At 36.9% G+C, this 27,751-nt stretch overlaps 1 protein-coding gene across 6 annotated transcripts in view; it reads left to right on the top strand.

Annotated features, from left to right (window-relative positions):
* The window catches only part of TENM1 (teneurin transmembrane protein 1), an 870,866-nt gene that overhangs the window by 585,025 nt on the left and 258,090 nt on the right, over positions 1 to 27,751 (top strand). For all 6 annotated transcript variants that reach the window (XM_051827790.3, XM_051827788.3, XM_051827787.3 and 3 more), the window contains 5 exons: positions 3,608 to 3,807; positions 5,056 to 5,266; positions 10,401 to 10,502; positions 11,848 to 12,042; positions 16,379 to 16,579. In XM_051827790.3, coding sequence (XP_051683750.1) covers positions 3,608 to 3,807; positions 5,056 to 5,266; positions 10,401 to 10,502; positions 11,848 to 12,042; positions 16,379 to 16,579 — 909 coding nt within the window. The remainder of the gene's footprint in view (positions 1 to 3,607; positions 3,808 to 5,055; positions 5,267 to 10,400; positions 10,503 to 11,847; positions 12,043 to 16,378; positions 16,580 to 27,751) is intronic.

Genomic DNA, 27,751 nt, shown 5'->3' with positions numbered 1-27,751 from the left:
ATATTATAATCCATAACTAATTTTTAGAGATGATAAAATGGCGCAGGCTATTTAGTGTTGTGGATTACTAAGAGGGAGATACCTTCCTTTTTGATGCACAGAGCACTGAAACGTAGAGGCTGAGAAATTTTTCATCTGCAAACTGAGAATTTCTCTTCTTTTTTTAAAAAAAAGATTTATTTATTTATCTGAAAGTCAGAGTTACACAAAGAGAGGAAAGGCAGAGAGAGAGAGGTCTTCCATCCACTGGTTCACTCCCCAATTAGCCTATCCAAAGCCAGGAACCAGGAGCTTCTTCCAGGTCTCCCCACGGGTGCAGGGGCCCAAAGACTTGGGCCATCTTCTACTGCTTTCCCAGGCCATAGCAGAGAGCTGGATCGGAAGAGGAGCAGCCGGGACTTGAACTGGCATCCATATGAGGTACCAGCACTGCAGGCAGCAGCTTTACCTGCTACACTACAGGGCCAGCCCCAAGTTTCTCTTAATACCAACTTACCACACCTATCTGCTTTGTTATTTTCTTTTAAATTATAGTCCTCATGTTTATTCATGTTTTGCCATCTCCATTTCCCTACCTTGTCTTAACTGTGATGTAAACTCTCAAAGGGTAAGTCTGTGTTTTATAAAAATTATGTTTATAAATGACTTATGGATGTGCTCCAAAAATATAGTAATAATTCTGATAACCAGGAAATCCCAACAACACAGCTTCTTGAGTTTCTTTAGATTTAGCAAATAACATTTAAATAGCCTGATGATGCAACATATGACACTATAAAGAAGAAAGAGATTGTGTGGCACTTGGTAAGGCTTGTATATAAGGTTAATGTCTATCACACAATTTTGCCCAGATTCTTTTACATGGCAGCATCTATTCATTAAAGGCTGCTGTTAGCACCTTAAAAACTGTGTTGAAACTGAGATTTTTAATTATTTTGTATTTATAGTATTGTTTTCATAACCAAATTATGCATTTTAAGAAGTGATTAAAGTCCCCTATAGCAGCTAGCAGCTGGATAAACTGAACATTAAGTTGGTAACAGAGGTGTCCACATAAACATGGTCTATTAATTGCCTGATCATTGAAGACATTTATCAGCCCCAGGACCTTAAGAGTTAAATGTATAATCAACCCTTTGGGAACCAAATTGTTCTGTCTCACATGGAAAAAAAAATAACTTCCCAGTGAAAAATAAAATCCTCAGTTGGTCATTTATTATCTCAAAGGGCGTATTTTATTATAAATGTCAATTCCACAAAATTATGTGTCCTGTAATACGTAATTATGTTCAAAATTGCACTTGAAATATATTATTAACAGTTAACAGTGAACATTCTTAAAATAGTTATTACTCTTGGCCTTAACACAAAAAGCAATAATGGAGGTATTTTAGGGAGTTAAAAGCTGCAAGGCATTGGCCTTTGAATAAAGCCACCGCAGGTGTGTTTCTTAATGGGCTGTTAATTTTATAGCGGGTGAACACAAAGGACAGAGACCATGTGTGTTTTTAAACTGTGTTTGGTGTGGAGAAGGAGTTGATGGCTGAAAAATATAAAGGCAGTGTGAAATGAGGCCAAATTTAACTTTCCCTCCTGAGGTATAATCCTCCTTGTTTAAAACCAGGGCAAACTAATTCTCTCTCTTCCTCTTGTGTCCCTTCCCTCCCCACTACCACATAACAAAGACTTCCATAGAAACATATTAAATTAACACATAAGAAATAATTAAGAAATATGACAAATAATAAAACTCTGATTGTCCAACCCCCCTCACAGACCAGCTCCTTCTAGGTTGCTGGTTTCTGCTATCAGCACTCTCTAACTTCCAAACTCATAATCATGGGGTCATTTTTGACCCTTCCTAAGTACCTACATGTAATATTCTGTAGAATCTTATGTTTCAGGATTTGAGAAAGGGAGGCTGCAATAAAGCATCACTTAGGAACTTAGAGAAATGTTCGAGTTGCAACTACTGAATTGTGATTTGTATTCTAACAAGAACCCCATCTTGTACACATTAAAGTTTGAGAAACTCTGCTGTAGAATCTTGCTTTGTATTGTCTCTCTTATGTCCTTCCTTTTATCCATTCACACCTCATTGGTTTTCACTAGGATGTATTTTTTCTATGTGAGCTGTTTGGGTTCACCCTAAATTTAGATCTTCATGTCATTGCGCCTGAATTATTGACCTATAATTTCTATATCATCCTTGTGTTCTCTGCTCTGAGTCATCCTATTCCTGCTTCAAGATTAGCCTTTGTAATGTACCCAAACCTCTTATGTATTAAAAACTATTAATGATTTTCCATCATTTACTATATAAACCTTCTTGAATGGCACTTGAGACCCTATGGAATATGATACGATTCTTTCCCTCCAGACCTGTGTCTAACTGCTTCTCAACAAATACACATACCCTACCCCTTAGCTTTACAGTTCCCCTCCTCTTTGTTTCATTTCAAATTGTTCTTTCAGTGTGGAGCACCCTTCTTAATGACTGTGTTGAAATCTCCTCCCTCCTAGTCTAAGGCTCATCTTTAATGCCACTTGCTAAAATAACACTTTTTTGATTCATTCATTGGAAAAATATGTGTTGATCACATACATTCTTTTGCTTACATTTGTTTACATTCTTTTTGATACTGGTGATAAAACAATGAAGAAAATAGCCTCAACCCTTGCCCCCACAGAGATTATACTCTGTCAAGAAAACAGAGAATAAACAACAAATAAATAAAATATGTGGTGTGTTATATGTGAATAAGTACTAAGGAGAAATAAACATTGACAAAGGGGAGAGAGACAGCTAGGAATAAGAAGTATCCTCAACCAAATATCTTTCCTTCCTTTGAATACCAAAAGAACTTATTTTCCTTTATATTATGGCTATTTGTGTATTTGTCCTATTTCCTTTGCTATTTTCTTTTTTTTTTGTCATCTGCTTTTTTTTCTTTTCAACTTTTATTCAATAAATATAAATTTCCAAAGTACAACTTTTGAATTATAGCAGCTTTTTCCCCCATAAACTCCCTCCCACCTGCAACCATCCTGTCTCCCACTCCCTCTCCCATCTTCATCATGATTCATTTTCAATTATCTTTATATACAGGAGATCAACTTAGTATATACTAAGTAAAGATTTCAATAGTTGGCACCCACACAGACATGCAAAGTATAGAGTACTGTTTGAGTAGTAGTTTTACCATTAATTCTCATAGTACAACACATTAAGGGCAGAGGTCCTACATGGGGAGCAGGTGCACAGTGACTCCCGTTGTTGATTTAACAATTGACAACTGTATCTTATTCACCTTTGTATTTCTTGCAGCAACTGAGACAACACTCAGTAAATCGTGGCTAAAATGCATCAAATTGATTGAAATAAATATAATAGGAGTTTAAGAGAAGGCAGAGACTGGCATGATTGGCTAGGGAAAGTTCCTTGGAAGGTATTTAACTGGGGTAAGGCTGGAAACATAGGTGGAGTGAGAAGGAAGAAAGCAGCTGAATTAGTTGTTTTGTTATATCTGTTTTTGAAAAGCTAAAGACTATTGCTTTGTAAATTAAGAGTAATATGATGTGTAATTTTCTCTACCTTTCAAACTAGTGTTTCAGAAGGGACGAGCGATAGACACTGGCGAAGTTGACATTGGCGCACAGGTCATGCAGACCATTCCACCTGGCTTATTCTGGCGTTTCCAGATTACTATCCACCATCCTATTTATCTGAAATTCAATATTTCCTTAGCTAAGGACTCTCTGCTGGGAATTTATGGCAGAAGAAATATTCCACCTACACACACTCAGGTATTTGATATTATATTTTCTTGAACTTGTTTTGAGAGTAGTGGGTTGAACAGTTCAGGATTTGTTACTTGTGAAGTATAGGGGAGGTAAAGGTGAGGGCAGAAAAATTTTTGTAATGAACAAATATCAAGAATAATTGCACAGAAACAAATGAAAAATAAGTGGCAGAGAGAAATAAAGAATATCATTCACCAGGACAGATTCAGAAAAGAGAGCTTATGAAAATATTCTTTATACTTGACCTCTGCTTAATGGAACAGGGTGATCATGAGTTTCCAACCCTCTAATCTTAGCTTTACAGCCCATACAACCTCTCTGGTTGTGTACATCCGTATGCCCTTCTCCCAATGAAGAAATATACTCATTCAGAACTTTTGGGAAATCGATCCAAAAGGCAGGTTTTATCTTACAGATAGAAATTTTTCTTTGCTATTATTAATGATAACTCAAATATATAAAACTTCTATAGTTTTCATAACCCTTCCTCAAACTTTAATCACTTCATTTCTCTTGCTTTTTTCCCTCTTGCTCCTTCCCTATGTAAACTCATTGGGAGCTCTACTCCAACTGGGAAGTATTGAAAGGACTCAAACATCTGGGTCTTGCTTTTTTTCTCAACAGATATGATTACAAAATCGTTACCTTCTGGGCCAGAAAATGCAGGGAATTCAAATGCCATTCAAATGTTACTCTTAAAAAATGTATAAATGTTCAAGGATACATGTGCCTTGAGCCTGTCCACTGATTAGGAGGGAGTATCCTTTCAATATTCAATTATGTTAGAACAAAAGTTGTAAATTATGGTGAATGTTCTCAAATTTTTGACTGTTCATTTATTGTTTTAGAAACTGTAAAACTGTCTTAATTTGTAAAGAAGGTCACTGTAACATTTCTGAGCAGAATGTGTGTTTTCAAGTGTCTTCTATCAGATACTTTAGTAAAATGTCAAGATTCTCTTGCATAATACTACAGGAGATTTCTTTTTCTGTTTCTTGGCTTGTTTTCAAATGGTTATTTTGAATACTTTCAAACTGAAAGGTTTATAACATTTATAAATATTATGAAGCTTTTTTTCAGAATTGATAATATACTCTTGAATTCAAATATGCTTAAGAATTAATAACCTTCTCTTCCACTTTGCCCACCTCCGAAGCAAAGAAGTAGGAAACAGAGCAACTGAAGTTAGAGATGTTTATCAGCCAAGATATAAAAATTAGTGGTTCATATCTGTGATTGTATTTGTTCCAGTTTGATTTCGTCAAACTAATGGATGGCAAACAACTGGTCAAGCAGGACTCCAAGAGTTCTGATGATACCCAGCATTCCCCTCGGAACCTGATCTTGACCTCACTTCAGGAGACAGGTTTCATAGAGTATATGGACCAAGGACCTTGGTATCTGGCATTTTACAACGATGGAAAAAAGATGGAGCAAGTATTTGTGTTAACTACAGCAATTGGTAAGCTGCCTTAACTGTTACTTTAAATTAAAGAGTATAACTCCAGAAAGACACAATCAGTAAGAAAGTGAAACAAGTTATTTAAACTTATTGCTCATTCTTCCTTAAGGTCATTGTGGGTTGCTATAAGAAAGGTTTATATTGTTGCCACTGATAATGTTAATGCTGATTAAGATATTTTAAATACTTCATTGTTTGCTGCTATTCTAGGACACTTACATTGCACCTTTTTGGGTGTTCCCAATAGGAATTACCTAGATAATATCAGTAGCGACACTACATAGGTGAACAACTTTAGTGAAGAAGGAATGAGCAAGAAGAGCCATGTAAATTCAAATTCTATTACAAAAGAAAATAAACATCTTTGAAAAAAGAAAAACTGACATCAATGCAATTATTTAGAACAACTGATTCTAGAACTATTAGGGCTTCAAAATACAACCTATGAATATTTAGAGAATATTAAGTGTAATAATGAGTCATTCAAAGCTCTTTCCTGTAGAACATTTCAGTCTGAAAATCATCACAATGGCTCTTTCAGTGTGCTCAGAGCCTTTCAAAACATGTACTTTTTAATATAATGCCTCTCCAGACTTACTTACTTTCACCCTAGTTAGCTGGAGTCATCTAATTGTTTTGTCATTTTTCGGTAAATTTCATCCCCCATGACCTTTTATGTGAAGAAAGCTGAGCTTTTTAGCAATTTTAGAGTCCTGAGGGTAAACAACTCACAGACACAGTATCATGTTTTATGAATTTTCCTAAAACATATGTCTTTTAAAAGAAAGGAAAATGTTATACAGCTGTCAGTTTTTTACACAAGTCTCACCACTTTATCCTTTAGTTAACCTGTTCAGCCATATGTTTAAAAAGATGTGTTGACTGTTAATAGATATACCATCTGCTCTTTGTAACAATTATGTTCTATTTTTACTTGCTGCTGAAGACCTTGAGTCAGTAGAAAATATTATTATAGCCATAAGATTATCAAAAACCTTCCTCTAAAGTAATCAGAAAGGCAATAAAATTGCACTGATGATTTTTCCCCTAGAGGAAAATTCTACTTATCTTACATCTTAAAAAGCCAAAGTATTTGTTTTTTGAATTTGACTTGTCAGTCAACACACTCGGGGGACAGACCAAAATTAAATGATTTTTGCTTATGCAAACCAGTTTCTTTACTTTTCTATTATCTTTATAAGATTACATAAACACATTTCTCAAATTTTAAAGCAACAAAATGTTTTCTCCTATTATTCCACTCAAAGAAAAATCAGATACATTTCCAAAACAATTAAAAGCCATATAAGTCATTTACCCTAAATTCTTCCCATTCTTTGTTTGTATATTTTATCTGAATCAGAGTAAAAACAGTTCAATATATTTGATTAACCAAAGTCAGGTTGGTATAAATTTGTTCTAAATAGTGCTTATTCATCTATTGATGATATTGATATAAGTTGATTGATCTTAACTACGTTTGGTTTGCTACTAACAAGAATCAAGACAGAATCAATAACTAACATCTATTGAATGAATAATATAGGCCAGATGGTGGCTTATATTAATACATATTATTTTCCAGTAGTATAAGCAGAGCTGTCAATATCCCCTTATCTCAGGCAACCTGCGCTGTAACCTGATAATATATGCCATTTATGAACTGTCACTCTGCCCCAAGCACTGTATTAGATGCTTTACATTCAGTTAGTTTGCTTGATTCTCCTTAAAACCCTGACAGAGCACCTATATAGATTTTTACATTACAAATAAGGAAACTGAGGCCTGGAAAGTGTCACCAACAGCAAGTGACGAAATTGAGATCTGAGATCCAGTCCGTTCCAAAGCCTCATACCGTTTAGATTATACTCATTCCATAAGACTACTTTTCATCTTTAGCTTTCCCACAGTGGAGGGCAACCAGAAACAAAGCCTATCATCAGTGCAGATGCAAATATTAAGGGGCCTTCTACTCTAACAAAAGAATATAATTTTAAACATAGAACTTCAAAATTATTATTAATGTTAATGGACTGGAGTCTAGGAAGTAATTCTGAAGTAAGCTTTAAAAGATAGGAAGCAAAGCTTTCTGGAGGTCAACATAAATAGAAAAACTGTTCCATTTGTATCACTAGTTTTGTTTGTGCTTTTCTGTGCAGCTGGTTTCCTCGTAGAGTCCCTAGGCTGTCCCAGTTGTCTTTTAGACACGCAGTAAAGGTAGCAGCTCCCCAGACCTCTTTTCGCCTTTTCATTTGCATTACTGGAGTTGCTCTCTGTGTAACAGTGTGGGCTCAGGGATAGTTCTTGTCTAAGTCAGTAAGATATAGGGTTATTTATTTTGAGAGCAAACTTTATTAAAGAATTTTTCCAGAATAGTTACATTCTCACAAGGCTCAGTCCATGAGGTTGTGAACAGGATCCAATGTGAAATTCAATTCAACTCTATTTATTTTTGAAAGCTTCCTCTATGGCCTTCTATTGACCATCCACAGCAGGGGAAATCCAAGTGCATATTTACGAACTGTCATTACTGCTTGGTACCAGAAAACTAGATAAATAGAAAATAGAGAAATAATTATTCCATCTTTGAGTTAAAAAAAAAAAAACCCGACTATGCTTTTTCATAATTGCTTGTATTTACAAATTCATAGTTTTCTGGAAATAACTGAAGTTTTAATGAGTTAAAAATCATTGACTCTTTGCCAGTTGTTAAATCCCTGCCAGCCCAGTTGTAGTTCAGTAAATATCACGTGTCATTTGCTTCTCTAGTTCATTTCCCAACACAATGGTTGGAGAACAAAACCATCATAAACTTGCAAAAGGCAATTTGATGTATTCACACAGGTGCAAGAAAAATAATCCCCTTTGATTGATAATAGGCTGGCTATCCACAAAGCCAACTGGATTCATTCTCAGCCTTCTGAGAATCCCCAAATGGACTAGGTACCAGTTTCTTTCTCTTGTTTTATTCTGCCCCAGGCAGAACGCCAACATCGAGATCACAAATTCTCTAACCATTGAAGCTGAATATTTAAAGCACTGGCTCTGAATGCTTTAATGTGGTAAGCACTTGAAGGGTCACCTGAGACACTTCTTAGAAGGCACATTACTGGGGTGCTGCTGTGGCCTAGTAGGTTAAATCTCCACCTGCGGTGCTGCCATCCCATATGGGCACCGGTTCGACTCCCGGCTGGTCCATTTAATATCTAGCTCCCTGCTAGTGGCTTGGGAAAGCAGTAGAAGATGGCCTAAGTCCTTGGGCCTCTGCACCCACATGGGAGACCTCAAGGAAGCTCCTGGCTCCTTGGCTTTGAATCAGCACAGCTATAGCCATTGCGGCCATTTGGGAAGTTAACCAGCGAATAGAAGACCTCTCTCTCTCTCCTCTCTCTCTCTCTCTCTTTCTTCTCTCTCTCTCTCTCTCTCTGACACTGCCTCTAAAATAAATAAATAAAACTTTAAAAAACTTAAAAATAAAATCTTAAAAATGCAGATTACCAGGCTACATTCTTTAGAAACAGGTTCAGTAGATCTGGAGCTAAAACCCAGGCTTCTGCATTCTAAATATCCATGGCATGCTACCACTCATACAAGTCGGCACAGACCACAGTTACAGAAATGCGATTTTTCTACCATTACTATAAATTCTCACTGTTGTTGTTCAGTGGAAGTTGCCAGGACCACCTCCTAGAATCTCTCCCTTTAATTGAAGATAGCTTATCCAAGTGAAAATTGGTGAAGCAGATAATTTGGATTGAAAAAAGGAAAAATTGGCACATAAGTGAAGTGTGAGTTTAATAGGCCAGAACATAAAACTTTTAGTATAGTAGTGTTAGGTATACGACGTTTACAAAATGGAGTAATGACAAGAGGATTTTTTAAAAAACCCCAAACACAGACAAAATCTTACAGTAAAGCATAAATACTATAATAGTTCATAGACTTAGAATTTGATCACTGTTATACTCAAGCACAATTTTAAGCTGGGAACACCCTTAATGTCTTTCGTGGAGTCTGGCCATTTGTATAACATTATAGCTTTTTAGAAAAGTTACCACCAGACTTATCGAAGTTGTGTTGCACTGTACATCTTTGTGTCACCATAGCTGTCTGTGAGTACCTTCAAAGTCTTTTTAATTTTCCCAGAAACCTATTCAAGAATGGATTGAAAAGATATTAGTGGCAGTGAACTGATAAGCATTTACAGTCAAGAAAGCATTTCTCAACAAAATTCTTAGGTTCTAGTGCTTTTAGTGGTGGGGAATTTAATATGAACACTTACTTTAAAAGCATCCAATTGTCACTTATTAATGAAAATGAAATACTGATTATGATATTAAAGCTGTCAAGATAGTAGATTAAATATTCTACGTTGCTAGTGGAGAAACTTTATTTGCTATGACCTGAATTTGAAAAAATGAGGGCCGGCGCCGCGGCTCACTAGGCTAATCCTCCGCCTTGCGGCGCCGGCACACAGGGTTCTAGTCCCGGTCGGGGCGCCGGATTCTGTCCCGGTTGCCCCTCTTCCAGGCCAGCTCTCTGCTGTGGCCAGGGAGTGCAGTGGAGGATGGCCCAGGTGCTTGGGCCCTGCACCCCATGGGAGACCAGGAGAAGCACCTGGCTCCTGCCTTCGGATCAGTGGGGTGCGCCGGCCGCAGCGGCCATTAGAGGGTGAACCAACGGCAAAAAGGAAGATCTTTCTCTCTGTCTCTCTCTCTCTCACTGTCCACTCTGCCTGTCAAAAAAAAAATGAGACTAGTCTTCATGGTTGCATTTTAAGCCTGTTTTACTTTTGAGAAATATCTGATAATCCTGGTACATTTTTAGCCTTATCATGAATGTCTTAAGAATACAATTCATCTAGACCCTTTATGCACTTTGAGATGAATTTCATTTTTAGTTCCACTCTTAAATAGCCAATTCAGCAAATCCAGATCCTTTTAATAATTTTGTCCTGCATGTGACATCTTACAGAAGTCTTTGGCATCTGATTTTGAGCATTAAGTGCTGTGTAGACAGCACAGGGCAAGACTACTATAGGCTCAAGAGTATCTGCAACTTAAAAAATAGTTCTTCAGTTTTCTCTACAGCCTCCTGGCTTATTCATTTTTTTTCTTTTTTTTTCCATTTATAGAAATAATGGATGATTGTTCCACCAATTGCAATGGAAATGGAGAATGTATCTCTGGCCATTGTCATTGTTTCCCAGGATTCCTTGGACCTGATTGTGCTAGAGGTAAAATTGCTTTGCGATTCTGATTGATTTAGAGAAATAGATGTCATTTGAGAACTTGGATTTAGTACTAATAACAAAAGTAGTAGTAGCAGTATCAACTATGGCAGCAGTAACCACACCACTGCCACCCAAAGCACTTACTATGACAAATGCTGTTCTAAACACTTCGTGTTATCTCTTTGGGTAAGATTTACTACTATCCCAGTTTTATGGGTAAACTGGGAGGTCAGGTAATTTATGCAGGGTTACCAAACAGCTGGGACTTGCACCAAAATTGTCTGACTCAACCACTATATGATGCTTATATTTCCTTAACAAATTAATTCACAATGGAATGACTTTAAAAGAAGTTCTGGGGTTCTGTTGCTCAATATGATGACTATAGATAATGTACTGTATATTTTTCTATTTAAAATAGAGGAGGAAAGGATTTTGAATGTTTTCACCTTTTCAAATTTTGAATGTTTGAGAAGATATATATATTTGTCCTGATTAGACATTACACAATGTATAAATGTATTGAAACATCAGTTGGTACCCCATAAATATGTACAATTTTTATGCATCAGTTAAGAAAATTTTCAATATATATATATATACATATTTTTAAAAGGTGGGCCAAATTGGTAACTGCTTATACACACCAATGTAACTGGAGGGAATGGAAAATCATGAACAGGGACATAACCTAGAACATAAAGACTGGAAAGGCAGAAGTTAAATAGCAAACTTGACTGCTTCCTAGATTTGCCCATAGTTTAATCCTTGAAAACCTTTAGGTAAATCACACAGTGTTTTCCTATAAGCCTATAACTATGATTTTACAGATGTTTTTGCTCCTTTTCCATGTGTTCCTGAAGTTTCTGTTCTGTTAACGTTTTACTCTCCAGGTTCTCAGATACTCAGTTTCTTTAGGCTGAATTCCATTCAACAGAATTCTAAAGTACTTTCTAGGTTCCTAGAAGAATTGGGGCTGGGTGTGGAAGTGATTGCTGGTGTTTTAAAATAGAGTAAGATAGGATTTGATTCCTAAAAGTAATATACATTTGTTTGAGGAAGAAAAATTCTAGCTTAGAATAATAGTAATAGTTTAAGAGCATGATGAGATGGGAACAAAAATATGTGAAATAATTTTTTCATGCAGAATATCTTTACAAAATATCTTTACCCCACCCCATAGGAAGAAAATTCTATGTAATCATGAATATGTGCCTATTTAATAACGGGTAAGACAGAAATAGTACGATTTTTGCCTGAAATATTATGCAAGAATCAATAGAGAATTGCTCTTTGGAGATTTTGAAAGCATTATGAGAACATTACAAGTTCATTTACCAACCTTCAGATTCGTGCCCTGTGCTGTGTGGTGGGAACGGAGAATACGAGAAAGGACACTGTGTCTGCCGAAATGGCTGGAAGGGGCCAGAGTGTGATGTTCCAGAAGAACAATGCATTGACCCAACGTGCTTTGGCCATGGCACCTGCATCATGGGAGTCTGCATCTGTGTGCCAGGATACAAAGGAGAAATATGCGAGGAAGGTCAGAGCCCCATTTTGATCTATTGCTTCAGGCTTTGCTCTCAAGAAATGCCCTGGGTGTTATTCTATGCTTCTAGGAAAGAAGCAGCATTGCTTTGTAAACAATAAACGCTCAACATGTCCTTAGTACATGGAGCAGGGGTTGGGGTCAGGCGAACTCATGTCTCTTCTGACAGTCTATAATATTATACACGAGGCTGTATCTGTGGTACTCAGAGCAGTAATGAAAAAATGGTGTTTTCTCCCTCATTTCTAACATTGTTTTATAACTTGGGAATTTCCATATTGATGATTCTAGGTGTTAATTCATATGCTTTCATTATTACAGAATGTATTATGCTACATCTCATTTTAAAGTACATAATAAAATAATATATGCACATTTGGAGCCATTTCACAAATGTTTTCTTTGGGAGTGATTTGTAATTACCATTATTATTATTGCTTCATATCATTTATTTTAACATACCTCGTTCTGAAACTTGACCTCTATGCCTAAGGAAGCAGGCTTACCACTAAGGAGTTTCAAAGAAGTGTCTTTATATTAAATTCACCCCAAAGGAGACTTTGCAAAAAATTTTTGGAAATGGCTATAGTTTCATCATTTAAAGAGACACATTGTGGAATAAGTTTACTACTAATCACACCTGTTTTCATGCCGCATTCCTCAAACAAGGCCGATTTCAGAAATAATATTAAACCATTACTGTGGGAAATGGTCTCATCACAACTGTTGTTCAGGAAAGAGGCTGCTGAAAATGCACTACAATTGCTTTTTAAAGATGGCTCATTAAGACCATTACACAGCATTTTAAAGGGTTTAATCTCATTCCACTCCATGAACAAGCAAGACTTTAGCTCTCCACCTCCGATTAGCAAGAGTAGAATTTTGGTGTGAAGATTGTATCTGTCCAAATGAGTGGCATTAGGCCTGGACCAGGCACCAAGTTCCTGAGTTACTTTTGAAAATTGTTTTTATGTAATCCAAATGAAAGGATAATGTTTGCTATAAATTCAGATGCTGTATGGACACACAAACCACCATGGTTGTCTATCGCAACAACTACAACATGTAATGTAATTAATTTAAACCCTTCTAAGTTAAATTTTGTAAGCAGATGAAAAAGGAATTAGCTCAAATTTGCATTTGTCACTAACAAAATTTATAGAAAAACCAAGATAGCAAGGAAGACTGCTCACCGTATTTAGTGAGACAAACTTATCCCTCTTAGTATTTTTTGTTTGTTTGTTCTACTTAATACTTTTGGTTGAATACTGTAATCAATACACAATTCTTCTTAAGTGCTGAAACTTAACTAAAAAGTGATCACTGTTGAATGTAAGAGTGGGAATAAGAGAGGGAAGAGATGTGCAATTCGGGACATGCTCAAGCTGACTTACCTCAAACAGTAGAGTTAGAAACATACCAGGGGATTCGAATTCAATCCCATCGAGGTGGCATGTACCAATGCCATCTCACTAGTCCCAGTGATCAATTTCTGTTCACAATTGATCGTAATGATAGGACTAAGAACCAAAGGGATCACATAAACAAGACTAGTGTCTGCAAATACTAGCTGATAGAATCAAAAAGGGAGAGAATGGTCCAACATGGGAAGTGAGATACACAGCAGACTCATAGAATGGCAAATATCCTAACAGCACTCTGGCCTCATAATCAGCCCTTAAGGCATGCGGATCCGGCTGAAATGCCCATGAGAGTATTTCAGGCATGGAAAGCCAAGACACTCTGGGGGAAAAAAAAACCTAAATGAAAGATCTCCAGGAGTGAGATCCCAGTGGAAAGAATGGGTCATCAAAGAAGGAGGTACCTTTCTCTGAAGGGAGGAGAGAACTCCCACTTTGACCATGGCCTTGTCTAAAAATGATCAGAGTCAGTGAACTCAGGGGGCTTCCATAGCCTTGCCAGCTCATGACAAGAGCCTAGGGTGATTACTGATGCCATAAATAAGAGTGTCAATTTGTTAAGTCAACAACAGGAGTCACTGTGCACTTACTCCTCATGTAGGATCTTTGTCCTTAGTGTGCTGTACATTGAGATTTAATGCTATAACTAGTACTCAAACAGTATTTTTCACTTTATGTTTCTGTGTGGGAACAAACTGTTGAAATCTTTACTTAATGTATGCTAAACTGATCTTCTGTATATAAAGAGAATCGAAAATGAATCTTGATATGAATGGAAGGGGAGAGGGAGTGGGAAAGGGGAGGGTTGCGGGTGGGAGGGACGTTATGGGGGGGAAGCCATTGTAATCAATATTCTGTACTTTGGAAATTTATATTCATTAAATAAAAGTTAAAAAAATAATAAAAAAACAAATTCAATTGAAAGAAATATTTTAAGTCAGATATTACAGACTATGAGCCTATAGGCTGACGTGAGGTCTATGGATGGTATTATTTGACTCACATAGTGGTAATATTGGTTTTGTTGTTGTTTAATGTGGTATTTACCAAAATTTTAAGAGAGATGTGTCATATAAAAAATCCCTGTTCCTGCTTTCCCTTGAACACTAGAAAATCTGATAGCTGACACACATTACTATACAGTGACAATCAACGGGAGCTGAGTATCAGCAGGTCTCTTGAAACAGGACACTTGGCATTTAGTTTGCTCCCAACTTACATCCAACCCATTTCATTCATGTATTCCATTTGTCTGGACTCTTAGCCATACAACCTGTACCTCTGTCTGAAGTATGTCTTTCATGATTTAAATGAGACTTACACAAATTCATTGAAGTAGACCCTTTTTTCCCAAAATTTATTATTTGAAAGGCAGAGTGAAGAGAGAGAGAGAGAGACAGAGACAGAGAGACAGAGAGAGTGAGTTTTTCCATCTGCTGGTTCTCTCCTGGGATGGCTGCAACAGCTGGGTTCAGGCCACGTCAAAGCCAGAAGCCTGGAACTCCATCCGGTCTCTATCTTGGACGGCAGGGGCACAAGCACTTGAACTATCATTCACTGCCTTCCCAAGCATATTAACAGGGAGCTGGATCAGAAGTGGATCAGCCAGTAGCAGCATTCTGATATGGGATGCAGGCCTCCCAAGCAGCCTCTTAACCCACTGAACCACAACACCTGCCCTTAAGGACAGCTCTTAATAAATAAGCCATGTTAAGATAAATAATATTTTGTTTACTAAAATTTTTAATGTAACAAAATAACCTCCCTCTAAAAAATTCTATACTTTGAACCTTCCCTCTCTCCAAATGATAAACCAAATTAGATATACCTTCTGGTATTTATTTGCTAATTAGCTCAGGTAGTAGGGTATTGTGCTAATGAACCTTAGATCTTGGGCTAATTATAATGGCAGTAACACTAATTATAATAGTGCTTAGCTAGACTTACTCTGTTCCATAGCCACAAGCCACACCCTAAATCAAGGAGAATCTTGCAAATATAGGCAGGTTTTGTCCATCTACTCCCATTACTAGAAAAGTGATTTGAAGCACACATCCTCACTATGAAAGTTATTTTAGCCTCATGTTAATTGTAAAAGAAGACAAAAAATTTGGAAATGAATCTTCCCATTTCCAATGAAATGATTATTCAGTTATAAGTGTAAAACAATTTTCCCCAAGAAAAGCATAGGAGTCTACCTCTAAAATAGTTTATACATTTGTCAGAACATACACAATCATTGCCAGCCTCGCAGAATCAGAGACACATTGAGTGGGCCTGTGACATTGAAAACTGTGTCACGGTGTCCTGATAGAAGTCATGAAGAAAAGAATTTTAGAATTAGATTTAAAATGTTGCATTTTCAGTGCTTCTAAGGAATAAATGAGAAATTATAATAAATTGATGTAATTTCTATTCTTTCATGCAACAGCAATTACCTTACCCAAAACCTGAAATAATCCAAAATTTTTTTTTAAATTGTGTAAACTCCTCTTGATACGTCAAGTAAAAGTCCTTTCTGGTAGCTATGATTGCAATTTCAGAAAGGATAAGAAATTGTTTACCAAAAGCCTCTCTGTTTTGCAAAGGCAAAAAAAAAAAAAACCCTCTTAAGGTCCAAACCAATCTACCCACCTTTTTATGTGTGGCACTGCACACCATCCACAATTTTCACAGCTTACATGCGGTTTTCTGTTAAATTTAGGTTACAGTCTTTCTGACTTGAACACAGTGTTTGCATGTATCAAGTCGTTTTATTGTCAAAACAATATTAATGATCTAAAATGATCAGTATTAATGATCAGTATTAATAAGTCAGAAATCCATGTATCTCAATTGCACTATTTTAAGGTGTGCTCTTCACATCTGTTCCTTACTAACATCCACCCCCTCCATTTTTGGGCTTTCAGAGGACTGCTTAGACCCAATGTGTTCCAGCCATGGCATCTGTGTAAAAGGAGAATGTCACTGCTCTACTGGCTGGGGAGGAGTCAACTGTGAAACTCCACTTCCTATATGTCAAGAGCAGTGCTCAGGACATGGGACTTTTCTTCTGGATGCTGGAGTGTGTAGCTGTGATCCCAAGTGGACAGGATCAGACTGCTCAACAGGTACCTATACAGTTATTTCTTTCTCCTCATTCCACCGCTCCAGAGTTCTAACTACTTCTTCCCTTAGGGTAGTGCTTCTTAAAGTGTGATGGGGATGCTTTAGTGGATTATAAGGAGTTTCCAGGTATTTCCCAGTTTGCTATTTTACTGCATTTTCACTTATGACACACTGTTGCCTGTTTTCTTTTTCTTTTTTTTTTTTTTCATCTTATTTTTTTCCATGGTGTGTGCTTAAACTTCTGTCCTCATTCTCTATTCTGTAGTCCTTTCAGCCATTCCTAAGTCTCCTACTACAGGTTCTATACAGATTATTTTCAATCTGTGCTTCACCCAAGCTTAAGAATCAGGCCTCTGTAGCCATCTGCTAAATATTGCTACTGGGTATCCCATCACCTAAAACACAATTTATCCCAGGAACTCTACTCCATTTTATGTAAAGCCATATTAATACTCAATTACTGGCCGGCGCCGCGGCTCACTAGGCTAATCCTCCGCCTTGCGGTGCTGGCACACCGGGTTCTAGTCCCGGTCGGGGCGCCGGATTCTGTCCCAGTTGCCCCTCTTCCAGGCCAGCTCTCTGCTGTGGCCCGGGAAGGCAGTGGAGGATGGCCCAAGTGCTTGGGCCCTGCACCCCATGGGAGACCAGGAGAAGCACCTGGCTCCTGCCTTCGGATCAGCGCGGTGCACCGGCCGCAGCGCGCAGGCCGCGACGGCCATTGGAGGGTGAACCAACGGCAAAGAAAGACCTTTCTCTCTTTCTCTCTCTCTCACTGTCCACTCTGCCTGTCAAAAAAAAAAAAATACTCAATTACTATTCCTACAACGTTTCTTTCCTTTTCCCATTCCCCACCCCAATATATTCCACAGTTCTCCGTTGTCTACAGATAACATATCCTAGCCTGTTATCAAAATCCCATCTCAAATTATTCTATATCTCTGCCTCCAACCTATCTTTCACTTTCGCATTCTGTACAAATTCTTCCTTCTGCCAAAATAGTCTGTATGCTGTCCTTATCCCCAATGCATCATATTTTCACACTTTTGTCCATGCTTTTTCCTTCGCATAGAATGCTATTATCTTTCCACCAAGGCTAACTAAAATTTTAGCCATCCTATGAAACCCTTCCTATCATATCAATTGGTGTCCCCTGAAATAATATCTATGGTATACATTGCTAGAGAGCAAAGAAGGCATTGTGATACAGGTATTTGTACACAAGGCTTGTTTTTTTTTTCCCACCTGAATTATAAGCAACAAAAACAATGGACAAATCTTTATACTTTTTTCATTAACTTTAGACTGTGTACTCATTAAATGAGTAGAATTAATGAATGGTGACTCCTACAAAGCATCTGCCCATGAATTTTGTTGAAGATGTAAAATGAAAGAAAACAGAAGGATCAGTGTGTTGTGGGGCTCTTTGTACCACTGAATTAGTTTGTGAACTGAAAAGTCTGTGATCATACATTATAAAAACACAGGAGGATTCCTCCACTAGGAGAATTAGTTAGTTCTAATATAATAAGCCTCTGAAATTTGGTCACCTTGCATACAAATAAGGGGGAGAGACTATAGCATTTGATAATTTCAGAAAATGATCCAAATGTTAAAGAAATCTGATTATCACTAAAATGCAAACCTTAACATCATTCATTTATATAACTAACAAATATTTGTGTGCCTTCTGTATGCTTGGTATGGTGCGTGGTGCAAGATGGATGTGGTTGTTGCACAAATGTATCTTAGAATACAACAGAGGAGACACACTGAATAAGTTCAAAAGGAATAATGAAAGGAAAGTCACTGGGTGTTATGGGACTGTAGAATTGGAACCTAATCTGATTATTAACTTATATAGTAAATGTTATTAGATACCTTTTACCCTTCCTTGTGTCAGACTATCATGGCCTAGAGCTTAAAGCTTAAAGTCATATTGTTTATATTATTATATTATTATACCAAACACATAATTATGTGTTAGTCATTTCTGTTCCGAATGCTGTATATACATTAATGAATCCTCATAATCTATGAGATAAGCACAATATTTATGCCCACTTTTCACACGAAGAAACTGAGACATGGAGATGTGAAATGACTTGCCCACAGTCATCCATATAAGTGTCAGAATTTGTACTAGCTTCATGGCCAACCACTTAAACCACTGTAAATGTATTGACCTCAAGAAGCCCATCATCTAATTCACCGTGTGTAAAAATGTGCCGCTGTTAGGTCATGTTCAGGGTCATGTGCCACATGGGGAACAGTAGATTCTGTGGATGAGAAGAGTCCTTATAGCCAGATAAGGATTTGTAGCAGTCATAACACTGAAATTAATACTGGAAAGGTTATTGCATGTTTGTCAGTGGAAAAGAGGAAAGAATATTATAGGCAGAAGGAGTAGCTTAAATAAAGTATGAATCTAAATGACACATTTGGGTACTTGCAAGTCACTGGATGGGGCTGCAACCTAGAAGGGCAGAAAGATATAAAACTGGTGAGATCAGCAGAGGGCAGAGTATGGGAAACTTATTTACACACCATGCTAAAGAATTTACATTTTCGGGGCTGGCACTGTGGCGCAACTGGTTAAGCTGCCACCTGTGATGCGGGCATCCCATATGGGCACTTGTTCAAGTCCTGTCTGCTCCAGTTCCAACCCATCTCCCTACTAATGAACCTGGGAAAGCAGCAGAGGATAATCCAAGTGCTTGGGCCTCTGCATTCATGTGGGAGACCTGGAAGAAGCTCCCGGCTCCTGGCTTGAGGTTGACCCAGCCCTTGCTGTTGATGTCATTTGGGGAATGAATCAGCAGATGGAAGATCTCTCTCTCTCTCTCTCTCTCTCTCTCTCTCACTGTGTGTGTGTGTGTGTGTCTGTCTGTCTCTGTAACTATACCTTTCAAATGTATAAAATAAATCTTTAAAAATGAATTTAAATTTTCTCATGATGCAATAGGAAAGCACTGAATAACTTGAACCAAGCTACATGTAAAATAGACCATTCTCACGGCAGCATATTGCTTGGAAAGTGATGATACAGGGAACTATATGAGAGGGTTTCAGAAATTTCATAGAAATGGGATAAAAATATGAGCTTATTTTGCTGGAAACATTTTTAAATGCATATTGGGGGATATTCAAAAAGTTCATGGGAAATGTATATTATGAGAAAAAACTACACATGGATTTCAGAATTATTTTGAACCAAAATAAACTTGCCTTTTAATTCTATTTCCCTATGAACTCTTTGATGTATGCTCACACAGAATACAGCAGGATTATTGGAGTAGTCCAGGAGCATGGTGGAGAGGGCCTGCCTGAAATGAAACTGTAGTTGTAAAACTAGTAGACAAACCAGAGGAGATACTGTGTAGATGAGAGAGAGAGAGAGACAGACAGACAGACAGACAGAGAGACAGACACAAGAGTGCAGAGCAGCCAGGGATAACTATTTGGAACATCATAATAAAGAAACACTACCAGCAGAGGGAGAAAAGGCATAGGCAGAAAAGCAGGTTTGGGACAGAGGGGCCAGGCATTGTAAGCTCCTTTGTTGATATGCTGTGCCTGAGGCATCTGCAGTAGATCCAGGTGGCTATGTCCAATGATCACTTGATAGTTATGAATGCAACTTATAGAAGAATCCTGAGTTGAAGATAAATATATGGTGCATAGTACAGATCACAGGAATGCACATCATTGTTCAGAGAGTGTTTAGAAAATGAGAGAACACCAACATTTAATGTCTTTACTATGGTAAGGTTCATTGAGTCATATACCTCTCTTGATATATGATTTAGTAAACACTGACAGATTAAATAGTGATACCATATCATATACATGCTGTCAGATCACTCACCTCTCTTCTGTGTCCTTCATGATGACTCAGAAATGCATAAGATTACTAGTAATGGACCAGTCACTCACCAGTTGTATAATCAAATATTTGTATTTCCAAAGAATTGACATTAAGGTAAATATGCGGAGAATTTCTTTTTCCCTGCCCAGTCCTATACCCTATCACACAGACATGCATCAGACCTGTCAGCAAAGAAGAAAATCACACACAAGAAAGAAAAAAGCTAATTATAAACACACCTCTACACTCCCCCTCCTTCCTTCTCCAGATCAAAGTCCTTAAACCCACCCTAATCTTCCTTCACACCAAACAACCCCTAACCCCAAGACAGATCAAATGGTGAAAGAAAAGTGACATCCCTGTAGAATCTTAGATCTTTAAGAAAGTAGTTTCATGTCCCCAAATATGGTGGTCTCTAGTGTGCCTACCTCAGTATCCCTAAGGATTTTAATACACTGAGATACAGAAAGTCTAAGCAGTTTGCTCCATAGTGTGAGAACTATTGCACTAATATAGCATCCTGAATTAATTGTTCACTTGCCAAATATTTACTGAGCACCTAGTATGTCTCCATACACCTGTGCAACCATGATATATAAAAATGATGAAGCATAATATCTATAGTTGTGGAGAGAATGTGAACAAAGATGTAAAATGCCTTGCACTAAGTGCTAAAATGGAGAACAGATACATAATGTGCAAGGATCATTTAATATTATCTTAATATTGAGGACATGGTCACAAAGGACTTAATAGCTCATGAGCATCCCGGTATGTCATGTCTAGAAATTTAAGCTTGATCCTGAGGGCAATGGGAAAGCCCTGGCAAGATTTTAAAGAGGACAATGTCGTGACCATGAGTGTAGATCTGATTATTGTTTATAGCCCTTTCCTAAACTCCTGAGGAACAGCAAATTTTTTCTTCTTGTTAAATTATTTATTTAGTGGAGGGTTAAGCTTGTTATTGTAAGTAAATTGAAAGCATGTCATTGCAAAAGTTAAAAGAAAAATAAGAAAGTAAGGAAAAGAAGAGAGGGTGGGAAGTATCATTTTGCTCTTAAAACTCTCTATATAAAGTACATGAAATTTGTTCTCTTTGTATAAATAATAACTTTAAAAAAAAACAAAGAAAAATCATTCTGTGAATGCTTTGGAGAATATAATAAAAATGATGAAAACCTGATAAATAGGAACCTAGATACAGATAGAAAGGAATTGATAGGTGTGCTAGAGGTTAGGAAATAGGACTTATTGACATGTATGGGTATAAAGGATGGCAGGAATTTTCACTGACCTCTACACTGGGAGACTGGATGAATGGTTGAACTGTTAACTGAGATATAAAATATTCATCTATTAAACAAACTTTTACTGAGTACCTACTATGTGCCTCACATATGCTAGACTCTTGGGATACATTAGTGGGTAAAAATAAGATTCCTGCAGTGGTGCAGCTTACAGTCTGGCAGGGAAAGACAGATGTTTAACAATGGACAAGAACTATGCAAGTTTTTAAAACATGAGGAAGCTAAGAACTAGAATAGTTAAATAACTGTTGCAAGGTCAAAAACCTGGTCAGTTGCAGGTAAAAACCAGGTCTGATGATTTTGTGCTGTCTCTAGCATTATTAGTAAGCACCCCCCCCCACCCCTACCAAAGGAAGAAAGAAAGACACAGAGAAGGAACTCAAGAGAACAGATGAGCTTCCTGAAAAGGAGCTGAAAGCCATCAAATACTAAATGCATGAATAACACATTTTTGTCCAGGCATCATGGACAAAAGCTGCATTCATCCATTCTGGATTTACTGAAAGCATCTCTTGCTCACAGAATCAAAGGGGTGGATAGGTATGAATCCAAACTCAACAGCCTCTCAGGCAAAGGCTTCCTAATAAAACTACCAATTTGAGAAATAGGGGGAGGAAATGCCTTCCAAATCTCCAGTGTCATGGTAGGAATAGTCCTTCTGTGATTTTTAAGCTCCATAAAGGTTGTTCCCACAGAGCATATTTAACCATCGAGATGATCTCACTGTGCAGACTCTTAATTGAGCGTGCTCAGTGCAGGAAGCAATTTAACATCTGATCCTTATCATGGATCATGTCATTTCAAAGGTGGATATGCTCTTTGCCGTTGATCATTTTCTTGCTCTAAACACATGAATCTTAGCTGTTAATATGTTAACTATGTGTCAGTGATACCAAGGGGACAGCAATGAACAGTTTACTGATTATTTTCATTCTGTTTTTCTAGGTGTATTGAGTATTGTTAGTGGTCTTAAATTGTTACTTGGCATAGGTCTCTGTAGCCTGATGGTCTCATGATACTTTACAAAGGTTAACTCATTAGTCTTTCAAAAAAAATATCTCAAGAGGAATACAATAGAGCTTGTTACAACATGGTTTACATTTGGATATATCACATATCAAATCATGCCCCCTTAAAATATAATTCCTTGCCATGAAATCTCAGTAATGCATTTAGGCTATTCCAAGGGTATATTGACCCTAACATCTGAGATAAGCATTGTAAAACATGTCTATATAAAATATGTAAAGTCATATCTATATCTGGTTTCTCCTGGTCCCCTAGTTTTTGACAGGGTGCATAAAAGCAGAGTTTGGAAATTTGCACTCCACTCTTCTTGAGGAAATTTTCTCTTAACACTCCCTCTATCGCTATTCTCAAATGACTGTCAGAGGACTTCATAGGAGGTAGATACATGTTCACATAGAGAACCCACCCCTTACCCTTTCTCTACCAAAATCCCCTCTTATTATACTGTGTCTTAGAAGTGGGATAATCAGGTAAGGAAATATGAAGCATTGGGCCATGAGGTGTTTGAATGTACTGTTTGCTATTCATGTACAACAGAAATCATGTAAGGTACTATCATTCTGTACCCCACCCAAGGAGGGTTAGTTCCTCAATATGGCAGTGGCTTTGTTATAAGGGTATTCATTTTTATGCTATCTAACCATCTTGTCAATCAGAGAGATGATTTTGTGTGTGTGTATGTGTGTGTGTTTTCACAGTACAGTGACTTTGAGTAACTCACTTAAGTTGAATCGTGGCTGCTTCATTTTATAAAATGATAAATGAGCCAAATGGCCTTTGGGGTCCCTTCCAACACTGAGATCTATCATTCTTGATCCTGTGTAGTGGAATATTGATACTGATTATCGATGGTTTCATGGATTTACCTCATAAACTCTCCTAACTTTCTGTTGTGTGTGGTGAGAAAATATTAATAGTAAATAATTTTGTTGTCATTACAAGGACATCCACACTTAAACCACATCATTTGAGGACTTACCTCTGTATATGGAGATACACATGCACACAAATATAAATGTGAGTGTGTATCTTCATTATAACAATGTCTCATTATGTTTTAAAGTGCTCCCTAATGGATGGTGATATGCATCTACTAATAAAACAGATAATTAGAGGAGGAAGTTATAAGAGGCTCATATAATTATTGTTGCTAGGGAAACTTTCCTTGATTATACAAGTACCATATGCTTTAAAAACATCATTAGTTTCCCCCTTTATTGAAAGTGCCAATAATCAAAAAAATTTATCTGACTCTGGCACATATAATGCATAATTTTCCTGCAATTTCCAGGAATTGATTAAGCCTTTTAAAATGATTCGTTTATACAGTCTTTTTTTTCTCCACACATTCCAGTTACAACAGGATCATATATGCATTTGACAAAGAAGCATTGTTCAAAATGTAATGCAAATGCTATTTGGATGACTATTGAATCATCCATCATTCCACTGAAGGGAAAAGTCCAATCACATGTAAGGTAATTCGAATTTAGTGTCTTCAATAGAAAAGAGATAATTAATGTACCACATTAGAAACCTAGGATTGCAGGTACTTTTCCCTATGTAGTTCTGGACACACACCTATATTTCTTAGGAACCATAGCTACGTTCTCAGAAGAAAGATTTCTATTACTTAGCAGCAAAGTTAACATACCATAAAGCTACAAATTCCCTGGACTTAAAGAAAAGCTCAAATATAGACAACTGGTCACTGAAACGTGATGCTGTTTTTATAGTTATTTTTCATGTAAAAGGATAAAAGCCTTATGACTAATTTGTATTAGGCTTAATTGTCTTTAACTCAATGTTCAAACTACAACTGATGTTCAAATTTATTTTAAGGTAATTCTTCATCCACTCAGTAACATTATAAAAGATAAACTTTAAGGTGACCCTGATTTGATTGATTTAAATAAAACAAATCCCTATTTGAAACATGATAGCTATACCATTAACAGAAGAATACAGTGAAAACATTAACTATGGGTTATTAAAATTAGTGGAGTTCATTGATGGCACTGCAAATACAACCCAAAAGCATCCTGAAGAGAATTCCAAGCCAAATGAAGTATGTAAGACTGAATCTACTGAAATATCTTTGGGAGGTAGATATTAAATGGAAAGAAATCACACTATTAAAATGATTTCCTATCAACACTTCCTACTCAGACATGTTTTGTCACCCCAAGCTTTTTTTTTGGCTCAAGTGAAAATAGAAATTGAACCCAAAAATATTCTCAGATTCAGCAATTCCTTATCTTTACACAAGAGGTCATTTAATGGTCAAAAGATTATATATGCATGCATATATCTTGAGGTTATTTTAAATGCATCAAATATCTAATGTTTCCAAGAGCCATCTTTTACATTTTGTTCTGAGACAATAAAAACCACACCTGTTATGCCATTATTAGCAGGCAGCAATGCAAAAATACAGTGAAACTTTTGACAACTTGACATGTTTGAAGTAAGAGGTAAATTTTCAGCTGCCTCTCTATAAATCTGAGCTAACTCTACTGACTATTCCAGGACATAAAAGCTTTAAAATTGTTTCTCAGACTATGGACATATTAAAATAAGGTAGCAATTGTGAAGCAGGAATAGCAAGCCTGAGTGTCAGGATGTGTGCTTATTTATGTGGTTAGAGCACAGTGTAATAAGGAATGCATCAGGACATTCCAATAGGAACATCAAAAGAAAATGGATAAGTTTTTCATTTCACTATTAAATGCATTCCCCTAATTTCCAGGTTGATTTGCTATTTGGCCTTTTGCTCAATTATATTTAGCTACATGAAATGCAAATGGATATTTCTAAAACCTGTATTTGTCCTTGGACATGAGATCCTGTGGAGAAAGTGTTCACCTGAGTTACCCCCTCCTCATGGCAGATCTCTGACAGAGGAGGAGGTGGTAGGAAGCTTCTGTGGTAGAGATAAGTTAAAGAAGGTGAGGAAAACCAGGACCCAATCAGGAAAAAATGGTGGTTAGGGCGCACAGAAGGATCAGAATAAATTCACCCAATACTGCAGGCCAAAATCAGATGATGATTAGAGATATACAAGAGTACCCCATAACATACATCCCCCCAAATAAGCTGAATAATATCATTCCTATAATTAAACTATTCTCGTTAGTAGATTATTTTAATTTCTCTCCTAATACTTACATACTCATTTTCTTCATTGCATCATTGTGACCATAATTGAGAGACATTATTAGAATTTGGATTGCATCCTGACCTTTGATGGTACAATACCTGCAGGACTGTTCCAGAGATTTGATTTATATACATATTCCTCTGAGCCATTGGAGAGAGAGAAGAAGGATAGTAAGGACAGAGATTAGTTCTCCAATAAAGAGTAAGGACAATAAATTTTCACTTAGAAACTTGATAAGGTCAAGCTCACAGAGACTCTGAATAGGAACTTGAGTCTGCTATAAAGTACTTGACTTGTATCCCAGCTACCAAATTTCTAGTAACCAAGCAAAAGACTTCTATTATTCTCATAATGCCCAAAAGGTATAAGTAGGATGAGTAATAGTTTCTATGTTTTCTTTTCTTTTAGTTATTTTAATTTTTTACTTAAAAATGTTTAAAAGACTTATAGAAATTGCACATGCTTATAGAGTACCATGTGATATTTCAATGCATGGACACACTTTATAATGCCCAATTAGGGCAATCCTTTTAGTTTTGTTTTGTTTTTTTTTTTTTTGAAGGAAATAACAATACATTAGCATTACCTATAGGCACTCTACTATGCAATAGAACTGTAGAACTTCTTACTCCTATCTAACTATAGCTTAGCACCTGTAAAACAGCTTTTCCCTGTCCCCTTCTCCCCTCTTCCCTCCTCAGCCTTTAGTAGCAACATAATACTTTTAACTTCTGTGAGATCACTTTTTCTTGGACTCCATATGTAAGTGAAATTAATGTGATATGTGTCTGTCAGTGCTTGGATTATTTCACCTAACATAATGACCACCCCTTCCACCCATGCTGGTATAAAGGACAAGATTTCATCCCTGTTTTGTGATTTAATAGTATTCCATTATGTGTATGGACCACATCTTCTTTATCCATTCATGAGCTGATTGACACTTCAGTTGTTTCCAGTTCTTAGTTATTGTGAATAGTACTGCAATAAACATAGGAGTGTATATGTTTCTTTGACAGAATGAATTTGTTTCCCTGAGATAGGACTTTTTGAGGAAACTTCACACAGTTTTCCACAGGGCTCTACTAATTTACTTCCTATCAACACTGTGCAAGTGTTCATTTTTTCTCCACATCTTCATCAATGCTTACTATCTCTTGTATTTTTGATAATAACTTATCTGAGGTGAAGTTGTAGTTTTATGTTTTTGATTTGCAATTCTCTGGTGACTGGTGATTTGACCATTTTTATGTCTCTGTTGACTATTTATATATCTTGCTTTGAGAAATTTCTGTTTAGATCTACTGCCCTTTTTTTTTCAATTGGTCTTTTGTTATTGGTTGCTGGAGTTCCTTATATATTCTTGGTATAAGCCCTTTGTCAAATACTTAGCTTGATAATATTTCCTCTCTTTCTTTAGGTTATCTCTTTACTCCATTGGTGGTTTACTGGACAGGAGCTCTTTCATTTGATGACATCCCACTTGTAGGTTTTTTCTTCTGTTTCCTGTATAGTTGGGGACTGATCCAAAAAATCCTTATCCACTCAAATGTCCTGAAAAATTTCCCCTGTGTTTTCTTCTAGGGTATTCTGCAGTTTCAGATGTTACTTTTAGGTCCTCAATCCATTTTGTGTTGAGTTTTGCACATGGTGAAAGATATGGGTCTAATTTCACACTTCTGCATGTGGATATCCAATTTTACCAGCATTGTTTAAGCACATTCTTAGCACTGTTGTCAAAGATCAATTGACTATAGATGCCACAGTTTCTTCTAGGGTATTTATTCTGTTCCATGGTTTTATGTATCTGTTT

Source organism: Oryctolagus cuniculus, chromosome X, assembly GCF_051225735.1.
Source record: "Oryctolagus cuniculus isolate XC-2025 breed Fujian yellow rabbit chromosome X, ASM5122573v1, whole genome shotgun sequence".
Taxonomy (NCBI): Eukaryota; Metazoa; Chordata; class Mammalia; order Lagomorpha; family Leporidae; genus Oryctolagus; species Oryctolagus cuniculus.
The sequence above is the reverse complement of the archived record's forward strand: the minus strand, read 5'-3'. Positions and strand labels throughout refer to the sequence as shown.